Source organism: Lates calcarifer, linkage group LG7_1, assembly GCF_001640805.2.
Source record: "Lates calcarifer isolate ASB-BC8 linkage group LG7_1, TLL_Latcal_v3, whole genome shotgun sequence".
NCBI lineage: Eukaryota > Metazoa > Chordata > Actinopteri > Centropomidae > Lates > Lates calcarifer.
Window position 1 is genome coordinate 16,352,455 of NC_066839.1, and position 12,838 is coordinate 16,365,292.

A 12,838-nucleotide genomic window follows, 5' to 3' on the forward strand; every position below is an offset into this window, starting at 1 on the left:
TTGTCATTAAATCTTCTTTAATTATATCTTGCAAAGTTTAATCTCATTAAATTAAAACTACTCATGGTAAATGGCAATTTACAATATAAATTGTAAATTGTGATGATTAAATATCAGTTTAACTTATAGGAAATTGTTTTTTGGGGGGGTTAACATGAAATGATTGTGTGATCTTTGTCATTTTATCATAAATAGATTTTTTTTTTATTTAAATTTCAAAAATAATTTCATTACTTACCATGAAATACAAACACATTTCTGTTAAACATTCAATGTGATTGGGTAAATCAAAATAAATACTTTTGATTTAAGTCATTTGAATCATTTTTATTAATTCAAAAAAAATTTTTGAGGATTTTCTCATGCTCATATAGAGTATGTTGTCAGAAAATATTTATAATAATTATAATTATATTATAATAATTTTTTGAAGATAATCAAGTAATTGATAAAATGTAATTGAAATTTCATGTCATATAATAAAATGATCATATGCTATTTTGTTAAAAATATATTAATGTACTGTAGTCTTCTCCAAGCTAAAGAAAACCCATTATGGCAGAGGTGTACATTGAATTATTGATCAGTTAGCATAGTTTGTTCTAGGTAATTAAGCTGTGAGTGTTTGTGAGAATTGATTGTTGAAAGTTTAAAAGAGAACCAAAAGGTCAGATTGAACACATCAGTGTCCTTTCTACTGCACAACACAGAATGTCATCCAATTGTATAGAGATGTGTGAACGATTATATGTTTACTTGTTCTGTAGAAAGACAAGATTTCTTAGAGAAGATAGAGCAAAACATAGCTGAGAAGATAAATACTTCTTAATTGGATTTAAAATGTCACTCTTTGCTGTATGTATTGTATATATTGCTCTATATAAGGCAGCATATCTCACATATCCTGAGTAACAACCTCTATTGTATGCTCCTCCTCTATTCGCTCTGAGAAAAAAAAAAAGTAAATACAAATAATGTTTTATCCCTCCTCATTTTTACTTTGTCAGTGTATTGCCTTCTTTTCTATCGATCAAAAATAATTTTCCATAAAAGTCAAAATATTTTGACACAGATGCATTATAGTGATACAAAGCCTTAAATTTAAGAACTAAATATCAGAAAACTCAATCCAGTAAGTTGCTGGCAATTTACATTAATGGTTGAGAGTTAAACTATGTATTTTAGAAATTTTCTCAGCAAGGGAAAAATAAAAATTAATTTTCTCAAAGGTGTAGAAAACATCACATTTGCACAAATTTTGCTTTAATAAATTTTTGCCCTTTACTTTTTAGCCCATTGTACACAGGCCAGTTAGCAAGTCAAAAATACAGAAAATATTATGAGCTTATGAATCAGTATCTCTAATTTTCAATTTTTGTGTAATCACAAAATGGTGGGTCTACAGAGCCACATGTAAAATACATGTAAACCTTAAAATGGCTCCATGTTCAGCAACCAATGGTGTGGTGAGTCGCCCTTTTACAGCAGCCAATCACAGCTCAGTAATTGACATACCACACCTTTATAGTAGTGTATGCTGATAGGTTACTGGAAATCTCGGTCGAGGAACCCATTGGCCACAGCACTCAGAGATGTTTGACAGTAGAGTAGAGTTACTAGGCTGAGCAGCAGAGTTGGCATCATGTTCATACCCCCTGTGCAATGTGTCAGCCAATCATGAAGAGCCAGCACAGGGTGTTGTTATTACTGTGAACGGTTTAGGGGCAGGAAGCTATGCTAGCACATTTCATCACTGTTTGCAGTCCATGATATACTCCAGAAATGTAGCACATTACATCCCTGTGAGAATATCTGTGTACTTCCCACAGAACAAACCTTATTACTATTTTATCCGTTAGGTGCGACTTTCTGTTGCAGAACTTGACAGTCCTCAGGAGATTTTCCCTTAGTAAGAGTATTGAGATGTTTGGTGTTTCAAAGCCGCTGTGGTCCCATTGAACATGGCTGTGCCTCACCACACTCCACGCCGAACCTGAGAATGGGGACGCCATGTGCAGTTTCATGGTCCCCGGCGGTGATGAGTTGTTCTAGGGCGCTCACCGATCCACCCCCAAGAAGCCATAATTAGCTTTTCCATCAGGCATTCAGGTGTGTCTGCACGGCTCCGAGGGAGGCAGCCATTGTTTACTGACAAGTGGAGTTCTCTGTCTCCCCCTCTCACTTTCTCTATTGTTGGGGCAAATGGATGGTATGCGGTGTGGCTGATTGGAGGTGAGAGCCATATCGGTCGCTGGAGATTCACTAATGCAAACTCAAAACTACTGTGTATTCACTATTCACAGTCCATGCCCACACAGTAATCAGATAGCTGGCCAACTGACAAGCAGCAGTGGAGTGGAATGTGGAGAGTGGAGAGAGATGGATGAAAGACAAGGCAAATGCCAGCTTTGTGTTTGCGTGTTGTGTATGGCTCACTCTAACCATGCAGCTGTGCATCTGGTCAAAGTACAGCAGGCATATTGTCAAAATCTGCATTTATTATTGTTTTTTTCCCCCCATTTGGTATTCAGTATGTTTAATAACCAGGTCATTCTTTCTGGTCATTAATTTCTTGATGCGATAACTCTGAAGGATGCGCTGCTCGGAGAAGAGGCTTTTACCAAAGCACGCTACTGAATTGCACCTTATTTGTCATATGTCTTTATACTGTATAATTTCAGCTACTGAATTAATTCAGAGCTGAGCTCCCAGTGTCAGTCAGGAGAATGGAGGGAGCTAAATGAGTGGATATTCCGGCCAAATAGAGGGGCGAGTGTCATTCCAGGTTAATTAAATCCCTGCTTTGAGTCTAGCCTGAACACAGACCTCTTTCAGGATGATAACGAAAAAGTCCTTTATTTCAGCTTGGATGTCGCCAACACAATCACAAGTCTGATCAGCCTCCCACATTTAATGGCTAGACGACTGTGTAAAGCACACATCCATCCATACACACATGCACACACCTTTCTTGGTACACGTGACGCTACTGACAACAAATGACTCAGCATTGCCACTGCTCAGATTGCCATGTTTACTCTGAGGTAGTGTGTACATTAGCCTCAGGATAAGTAACCCTTCCTGCTGATCACGGGAGGATTTGCCACCTTTCTTATACTGTATATCTTGTACAGTACTGTGGCTACTGTTTATCTTTTCTCAGTATGGGGTACTTGCCTTTACACAACATAGACTACGCTTTGTGCCAAATAAGTGTTTACCATGCCTCACAGCCTGCAGTCTCGACGAAATGCTCTGTTGATGCTAAGAAGACAGTATGGATGCTGGCTCCCTCCATAATCGTAATGTTCCACATTATCGTGTCTGCAGCTTACCATTTGAATCTCTTAGTGTTCGCATTTAGTGGCATTCTTGATAGGAGATTAACAAAGCCACAGTTTCAGTTATCCCTCCTAAGGCTGTAGAATAAGTTGCTAGCCTCCTGCTGATTTTCACTCTCAGCATCCCCTCATGGTGCCTCATTAAGACGCGGAGAAACAAGCGCCTCCGACCTGGCACTACAGTAAGGCCAGGCCTAACACTGTACTACTACACCACATTATACAACTGACTGTGTACTGTGGCCTTCAATGGCACATTGGTTTGCTTTAAGCATGTTTTCTAAGATTATGTTTTGTCCCTGGTTTTCTTTTTTTTTTCTTTCCAGAGAGGAAGACATGGGTGGGTGGGTTATTTTTCTAAGAGAGAAAGAAACGGGTGTTGGGATTTGGGGATAAGCAGTTGTTTTCTCACTGAGCGACATTTGAAGGTCAACTCTATGCCAACTAGGGCACTAGTGAGATGCCAAAGAATTTTATTTCAGTATGAATAATGCATTGACAGTGTCTCTGTTTTCAGCCCACATCTCTTTTAGATGCTTTTTAATCTCATTCAGCACCCCTTCATTGAAGTTCTAGTGCTGCAGTGTAAATGTCAAATACAGTTAAACCAAGTGTCTTTTCCCATAATTATTCCTAGTTGTATGTTATTCATTAGCATGCTTTGCATATTGCATAATCCTCAGTACAGTATAGATTATGTGAGCTAATTGTTTTCTTTCTTACATGCATCCTTTTCTGCTACATATTTATGTACAGGCTTCATTTTGCCTTGGCTGAAATGTTGAATCAAATGTGTACCTGTCACTTCTTCTCTGTCATATAATGAACACTGTTTCTTAAGACCAGCAATATTGTGTTCTACAATCTGCACTTTTCCACATGTTGTTCTGTTTCTTGTTGTCATGCTTTTGATGCACATGTATGTATGGAAGAGAGAAAATTCTAAACCCAAATGTGGCATTGTCTGTTTCTTTTTCTTGTTCTACAGAGATGTTGAAGGAGTTGAACCAACAGCGCAGAGCGAAAGAGTTTACAGACCTGAAAATTATTGTTGAAGGCAAAGAGTTTGAAGTCCACCAAAATGTTCTAGCTTCCTGCAGCTTGTATTTCAAGGACCTGGTGAAAAGGTTTGCCTTCGCTTCCCCTCCCACCAGCTGTTGATCCGATCTGTTCTTTTCATAGGGCGCATTTGTGTCGCTTTTTTTTTCCCTTCCCCTCTCTCTCTTGCAGGTGTGTGAAGACTTTGGTTCCTAGCACAGGGCCAGCAGCCATTCCTTCCTCTTCCCGCTCAAATGAATGTATCTGAAACTGGAGAAGAAAGGTCAACCCTCGTCATTACCTTTCCTCCCCATGTAGGGCAATTTAACCACATTTCCATTTTAATGAGCAGTGAAAATGTTCCATGACTGGGGATGTTTTAAAACTCACCAAAGGGCCAAAACAAAAAGAATCATACATTCTACACTTTGGGTGGTAATTCGCCAAAGCCACACTGTCTTCTGTGGGCAGAGGGATTTTTGTCTCCCAAGCTACCATATTTTTCTGTTGCTAATTTGTGAGTTTTTGCTGCAAAACAGCCTTTTCATATGCTAATACATCATGGGTAGTCTAATAAAAAAGACATTTCAGAGTCATAAACAAAGGACAAAACAAAAGCACATCTAAGACAGCTTACTGAACCACCACTTTCACAGGTTAACACCACCCTTCACTAATGTATTCATTTGATGTGGATCTAAGTATTCCCCTAGTATTCTGCCCTTCATACTCCATATTTTTTTGCCTTCACGGGCTGTTTTGTTTCCACGGGTGCCTGTCTGCATACAATTGTGTGAGTGTGTGTGTATGTGTGTCAGCTGCGGACCTTTTTAGTGTCTCTAGATATGTGTGCACATGTGTGAGTGTGGCTGTAAAGTCTGATAGCGCAAGTATGTCTTTTTTTATCTGCCTTGTTTTCCGGGGAGGGAATACCATAATTCCCTAATGTCCTCATCCTTACTTCAAATCCTTGCAGGTGTTTTCAGCTTGATTGAGAGTCCCCTGGACCCAAAGTTGTTTTGCCGCCTTGCTGTTTGTGTGCGAGAGTGTGTGTGTGTGTTTGTTCTCACTTGCATGGCTAGGGATTGAAGTGCTGAGCAAAGACAAAGACAAAAAGAAAGACACACACACAGTTTCTGGCGGTGGCTGGAATGCCTTAGGGAAGTTTGCAACTTTGCCCCGCAGCCACGCTGCCTCCACAGCGAGCTCATCAGAAAGCTGCTTATCAGCTGCTGCGGCCTCCTCACTCGCCACTGATACACTTGTTCCTCCTGAATGGGGATGGAGTGAGGAAGACCAGAGAGCAAACAGAGGTAAAAAAAGAAAAAAAAAGAGTCTGTACTAGGACCACTCATTGCCATGACAGCAATACTTTGTACACACCCTGTGAATAAAAAAGAGACACTCAGTCTTCCTTTGACCTTGACAATAGCAGAGAAGCTTCCTGAGAGACCGAAGTGACTTTGGATAGAACTGAAGCCCCATGCTGGTCAGCCTGTCTATCAGATTGTCTCGTCTGTGCCGCTTATCCAGGACGAACAGTAGCCAGATCATTTATGCGTAAAGATGGGGGCCCCTGAAAGACACCAGGGCTCCCAGAGGAGTGGGCTGAATCTCATCAAGCTCATCTTCATGCCTGCTACTGCCTACATATTCTGATTTTCCTTGTTTCATTTGACAGTTAAATAGAGCAAATTCTCATTAATTGGTTAATTAATTTTAAAACTACTTTGATTAATTGTCATAACACTGTCATTTTTCACAACATTATGTCTAAAATAGAAATTTTCTCATTTGACTTCACACTGGAGAATATCTAATTAATGTGTTATTAATTGTGTTTATTAATGTGTTTTGTCTGATTTAATGAAGTCATAATCATCAACATTATGCTTACCTTATACAACAGTTGTATAACAATAAGAGTTATACATTGATTTTATGAAAATTAGAGTTGTGTTAGAGTAGGACGCCAGTGAAAAGTTGACAAGAGAAGAACAGAAAGGAAGGAAAAACAATGGAGCAAAAGAGACTAAAGAGCACAGGGGGAAAGGAAAGAGAAGGAGAGTATTTTGGTTGTAGCTGTACGATATTTGTAGCCAGGCAAATGTCGCAAGCTCGGTCAGAGAGGAGCAAAGACAGCCAAAGGCCTGCCTGACATTGAGTTACAGCCTCCCATGTGCTACTCAGGTCACTTTTTCAGTGCAGCTGGAATTATGCTGATGCTACTCATGGCTCACTACTGTCCACATCATTACGAGGTCAAATAAGAGACACAGAGACATTGAGAGAGAGTGAGCGAAAGAGAGAGAGAGAGACATCAGCTCCTTAAATGATCTGTACTCCCTCTCCCACACCCACCTCATTCAGGAGGCATTAACTGCTGTTCAGACCCCCTTTCAGCCTGCTGTAAACCACTACAATGTGTGTGTGTGTGTGTGTGTGTGTGTGTGTGTGTACGTACACTGCGTGCTTGAAACACAGAAAATGTATGTGTGTGCAAATGTACTTGACATGAAGGCTCTACACGTATTTTACGGCATGCTTGTGTGTGTGTGCATGTGTGCGCATGCGCGTGTGTGTGCGTGTGTGTGTGCACGTGTGGGACGCAAGGACATAATTCTTGTGTGTTATCCAGGCAGGCTGCCATTAGTCAGAGGGAAAGTAGAGATGTAATACTGCAGGGTGAGGGAGAGCACATCACACTTATTTTCCCCAGCCTACTCACACACACACACACACCACACACACAGCCTACTCACACACACCAGCCTAATGACTCACTTAAGAAATTAAAGGCTTAATTGGCAAAGAGCCGACATTTAGCAGCATGGAATGGCAAAGTAATTATGAAAATTCGTTTTGAAAATTTGGAAATTTTCTTTCTGGGAGATGCTCCTCAGACTCCATGTGAGGCATGAGTTTTCAGATATAAATATATATTTTTTAAAATGCCTCTACAAACATCCATTTTCTCATCATTTCCTATCTTGCAAATTTTAGATTTTCAGTTACCAACAGAATACTAAAATGTCTGTCTCCCTCTTTTTAGTGTTCTCCTCCAATGCCCAAACTCACCTCATGTTCAGGCCTCCCTTACAGTATGTGTTCATTCAACCTGCCATCTTACCCCATGATACCTGAAGAATGTAATGCTGCTCCAAAATGTACGCACACGTCTGCCCTTGCCCCCACCCAAAAACCTATTACCCTACCCTTTAAAGGGCCGATGCACAGAGCAGGGAGACAGATCATCTCCGGTAATTCCATTTTACCCCTTGGGATTTTCCAATAAGTGTGCTCTGCAGGCATTTAATTTATGGCTACTGCATCTCCACACCACAGTAATGTAAAAAGCTCCAGAATCTTTCTGCAGTCCTGATACATGCTTTCATGCCATTTGTTTCTCTCCCTTCTACTCTCTTAGTCGACCCATGGTTTTTCTGTGCCACATGAGTCAGAGAGTGTTATGACTGAGATGGGTAGAGAGCTGTGTTAAAGCCCATTACAGTGGCAGCCCTGTGTGAACACTGCAGCTGAGCCCTGAGTGAGCTGTTCAGCCTTCTGCTGCTCCATTCAGCCTTTAGGGAACACAGGACACTGTATGATTCCTCTTAAATTTCAATTCAGTGCATTTTAAGGGTCAGTTCATGCAAATTTCAAAATACATTTTCTCACTTTCCTCCAGTGGTATCTAGCTATGCAGATAGTTTTGGTTTTATTTGTCCAAGTTTTGAGACGCCTATCTTTTCAAATTGTTATCCAAAATCTCTCTTATACTCCAAGCCAGTGTAACCAAATTCTCATAACTGGGCAAATGCTTCATAAATAGCTTGTTTCAACTTGATGAATGCCACATAATCAACTTAAATTCCTATGTAACACTACTGATGTTTTATTCTGAAGAAATTGTATTTAGGAGTAAACTTCATAGTGCGGATCTTCAAGGCCTGCTGTCTGAAAACAGAAGACAAAAACACCAAAAAAACTGTCAAACCTCTGAGTAAATTGGCAAACCTGAACATAGTATTTATTTTTAACTTAAATTTTGAAATTTTTATGATTCATTTTGGTAACATATTTTAACTTAAATTCAATCAGATTAAGACCTAATAATTTCATGTGAGAAACACAAGAAAAAATCTAAATACAAAACTATGACATGCTGTACCTGGAGCTTTAAAATGTGCTGTGATTTCATACAAACAATTTCTTTGGAAAAAAAAAAAAAAAAAAAAAAAAAAAAAATTATTAAAAAACGTATCATGCATTTTTCTTCTAGAAGGAGGTGGTGTTGTGGATTTTTTAAATAAAGTAAAGCAGTAAGAACTGGAAATTAAATTCCACTGACCTCCACTGTATTGTGTTGGAGACAGAAATCTCAGAAATGAATTTCTCAAAACCTGGGCAAATAAAAACTTCAAGCACGGCTAGACACCTTATTTAACACCTTTTTTTTTAAAGTTTCAGTAAACTGACACTTAATTTGTGATGCTGCAAATCTTAAGGTCAGATTTTCCCTACCATATTGGTTCTGTCATTGCTCCTCAAAAGAAACTTTCAGGCAAAGTTTTCCCATCAAGACTTCTGTCAATCCAATGTCCACTTTTAGTTTTCTTCTCTCATGCTGATGGCCCTGTGTTCACACTTGGACGGAGGTTTGGGCTTTTAAACTCTCCACCTGTCACCCTGTCCTCTTTGTCCTTTAGAGCGTCTGACATAAACTGAGCTCGTTCCAGCCAGATAGCCTTGAAGTCTCCCGTAACAAACCTGATGTTATGGATGGAATACTGTGGCCTCAATACCTAAATGCAAGCACAAGCAAAACTTTAGTGTCAGCACTGATAAAGCCACCACATTATGTTTGTTTATTTTTATAATTTATTCCTGATTTATGTTGTGACAGAAGATGTAATTGCTAGCCATTTTTAGCTCAGACAGCGTACGCTTTTCATGTGAATAAGCCTCTATCTTAACATGTCTTGGTAGTGTATGTACCTCCACAGAATAAATGGTCTTAGAAGAAAAAGCTAAATGTATTCCCTGTAAAATGGGCTTTTTTTAGGTTGAAGGATGTATTAGGAAGTGTGTGTGCATGTGTGTGCGTGTGTGCTGCTGCTCCCCTCCTTCCACTCCGCCTCTGCTCACCACCATTCTGACAGTCTCTGCTGATTTTAAGACTTCCTCTTGAATAAGTGGCGCATTTTTCACAAACAAATTTCTTTGCCTGAGTGTGCCCATCTCCCGTCCCCCCCCTCGCCCTATCTCTCCTCCTCTGTCTCTCCTGTCCTCCCTGCCTCCCTCTTTCACTATTTAAATTCAAGTCTGCAATCAGACACAGCATAAATATCCACCTCTTTTAGAAGCTCCAGAAAAGTCATTTCCATAACATAAGTGCTCAGACAAAACAAACTGCCACTCGAGCTGGTTCCTATTGCACTAATTGACCAGGTTGATGAGCATGCTCTTCCTTTATTTTTAGCTCTTCCCCCCCTTCTCTTTTCTTCCCCACCTCCCTCCATCACTTTAACCCTGAACGACACTCCCCCTTCCCTTCTCTCTGTCTTACTACCTGCCCCCACTGCAGGGCTTTGTGCGGAAAAAGGGCAATAACACTATGTGGCTTTTTGCTTTGCAGGAGGAAAAAGAGTAACTGCCTTGGTTTTTCCAGCCAATGTCCATCCAGAGACAAATGCCATTGTCTTTTATTTTATTTTTGGATGTCCTTCTCCCCTTTCACCTCCTGAGTGCGCTTTAAATGACAACTAATGTCTCAGTTCATACACTACAGGCTACTGATGATTATTGCAGCGGGGACAAAGGCTCTGTTTAGGTGTGATGGTGGATTTTTTTTGGGGGTGGGCGGGGATATCTCTTATTTAAAAGACCAAGGCACAGTCATGGAACAACCCAACCCCTCCCTCAGAAGGATGGCTGCTGGCTCCCTGTGGAAGAACCGTCTCGCCCTGCCTCTCCCCTTTCCTTTTGCTTCCTCCTCATCCAGTCCCCCTCCCCCCAGCCCCCCCAAAACCTCTCCTCTCTCGTCTTCACTCTAACCATTTCGTCCACCTGTCTCATCTTGTTTGTTTTGCTGTCTCTGTCTCACTAAATGCTGACTGTTTGTCATGATTTCTAATCCAACAAACTGGCTCCAACAGAAAAGGAAAAGAGACACACTTGAACTCACACACGCACACACGCACGCAGAGGAACAGACAGTGTTATCATTGTGCTACCATGACTGACAGAAGCAAACAGCCTCCATCCATCTTAATGTAGGGTACTTTTCATATTGTTGATGTCCATAGCCGCGGGGAGAGAGACATAGTGGTGGGGGCACGCGTTCTGCGGGGCTTTGATTCCATTTATTTTGCCCTTGAGTGGATTATTGTTTCACATGGGACATTAAACATGGGTGGCGAGGTGTTATTTAACGCTCTCATACCTCCCCGGGGGAATCCTGCATGTGAACTAATCTCGGCCATTTGATCCCGGTGAAGTCACAACGTGGCTCAGTTCTGAAAGCAGCCCTCCACTCCCCTGCACATTGTGGGCTCTGCGTTACGAGGGGATATCATATTCTATTTAATTTGCTCATCCAAGCACTCCCTGGCACCTCTTACACCGTGCCAGTAGGAGTGGATACGCTTCTTTGAAACTCAACCCGCACAAGGCAGCGGTGTAGGCTCACGAACAGCGAGAGGTCTCCAGTACTACATGCTTTAACCAGCATACCTCACATTTCTATCATATGTCAGTGTATGATCTGCGCCGTCACTTTCTTTCTCTCTGTTTTCTGTCTGGTAGCTCATATGTACCTTGCCATGTATGCATGTCCATCTCTAAAACTATGCATACATGAAAACACACATGTGATAAGCATGCCTGTTGAAACTAAGCAATAACTTTTGTTTGCCTAATCTTTGTTCAGAGGGGACATTTTGTTTCAGATGCAGAACTATAGTTGCAAATCTGCTAGTCCCATAGAAAAGTAGAAACCATCCAAAGTTCTGTTTCTGTCCCTTTTCACTTTACGTTGTTATCTTATTGTGTAATGATTCTCTTATTTTCTCCCCACTCTTGTACTGGCCCAGGTGTGTTATAGGTGTTGTTTGTAGCATACACGTATTTGTGTCCCTATCCTCCTTTTTGTTTTTGTTTCCTCGCTTCTCCTCTCATAACTCCTCTAACCCCCCCGCTGTCTCTGCCATGATTGGTCGACCAGGTCATCAGGGGAGACGAGGAGCGGGGAGATGCTGGAGCTGAACATGAGCAACATCAGCGCCGACGTGCTGGAGCTGCTGCTTGAGTTTGTCTACACGGGATCACTGGTCATCGACTCGGCCAACGCCAAGACGCTGCTGGAGGCTGCCAACAAGTTCCAGTTCAACACCTTCTGTAAAGTCTGTGTCTCCTTCTTAGGTAGGACCGGCTCAGGAAACAGCAGGGGGGGTAGAGGGGTTTGTTTGTGTTGTGTCTGTGTGTTTGCGTGCAAGTGTTGTATGCTTATATCTGCAAGCGTGCAGGCTTATTACAAGAGATATTCCTATGTGACCTTTCCTACAGTCTTGCGTAATTTCATATGCTGTCACGCTTCATCACTACACAGCCTTGCAGAATGTCTTGCGCAGATCTGAAATTTCCTCCCTGATGCTGGCACATCACCCTCTTTTTTTGTCATGTTTCCAAAGCTAGCAGCCGTGTGAGAATCCTGCTCGCTAACGCTCTCAGATGGGCACAGTGCCTCTGATCTTGTCCCTGTGGCCCAGACCAAGCACGGGGGCAGAGTTATGAAAAGGTCAAGGAACAATTGTCACTTAAATGTCAAATCCTCTGGCCTGAACTGCAGTGGAATCGAAAAATAGCAAAACAGATTGATACTCTGCCTCGATACTTAGACAAGGTATGGAAAGTGGAGCAAAGGGGAGGGGGGGGGGGCTTTCAGGAGCCCAAGAGGTCACATGAAAAGCAAATGGCATGTTCCAGATTTTAGTGGGTCAGGCAACCAAAAAGCTGCAAATGTCAGGCTTTGCATTCAATTTAATAAATTGTTTTGGGTATCGGTAACACAGGGGAAGTGCATGTTAGCAAAAAGGTCAGTGGCAAGAAAGGAGTGAAAAGAAAGTAAAAGAGAACCAGCAGCCCACATTATTGATTTGTTTTTCTCGATTTGGGAACAAAAGAAAAAAAAAGCAGAGGAAAACAGGGAAGCCATTTGTAGACTTCATTGCCAGTGAGACGTCAATCCATTCTTCCTCGACAAGATTCATGACATTTCAGAGGAATAGTGACGCAAGCATGTGTCCTTGAACAGAGAGAAATTGATACTGTGTCAGATATTATTAAAGTTCATAACAAATACACTGAGGACAAATAGCAAACATCTCCTCAACCTACTTATACCGGCTTTGACTTTTATTCACACAACTTCAGATTCAAGCAAATAAAAACATTTATCG

At 41.2% G+C, this 12,838-nt stretch overlaps 1 protein-coding gene across 4 annotated transcripts in view; it reads left to right on the top strand.

Annotated features, from left to right (window-relative positions):
- LOC108896900 (kelch-like protein 29) overlaps positions 1-12,838 on the top strand; it is a 190,541-nt gene that overhangs the window by 116,242 nt on the left and 61,461 nt on the right. For all 4 annotated transcript variants that reach the window (XM_051071975.1, XM_018696196.2, XM_018696195.2 and 1 more), the window contains exons 6-7: positions 4,330-4,468; positions 11,605-11,801. In XM_051071975.1, coding sequence (XP_050927932.1) covers positions 4,330-4,468; positions 11,605-11,801 — 336 coding nt within the window. The remainder of the gene's footprint in view (positions 1-4,329; positions 4,469-11,604; positions 11,802-12,838) is intronic.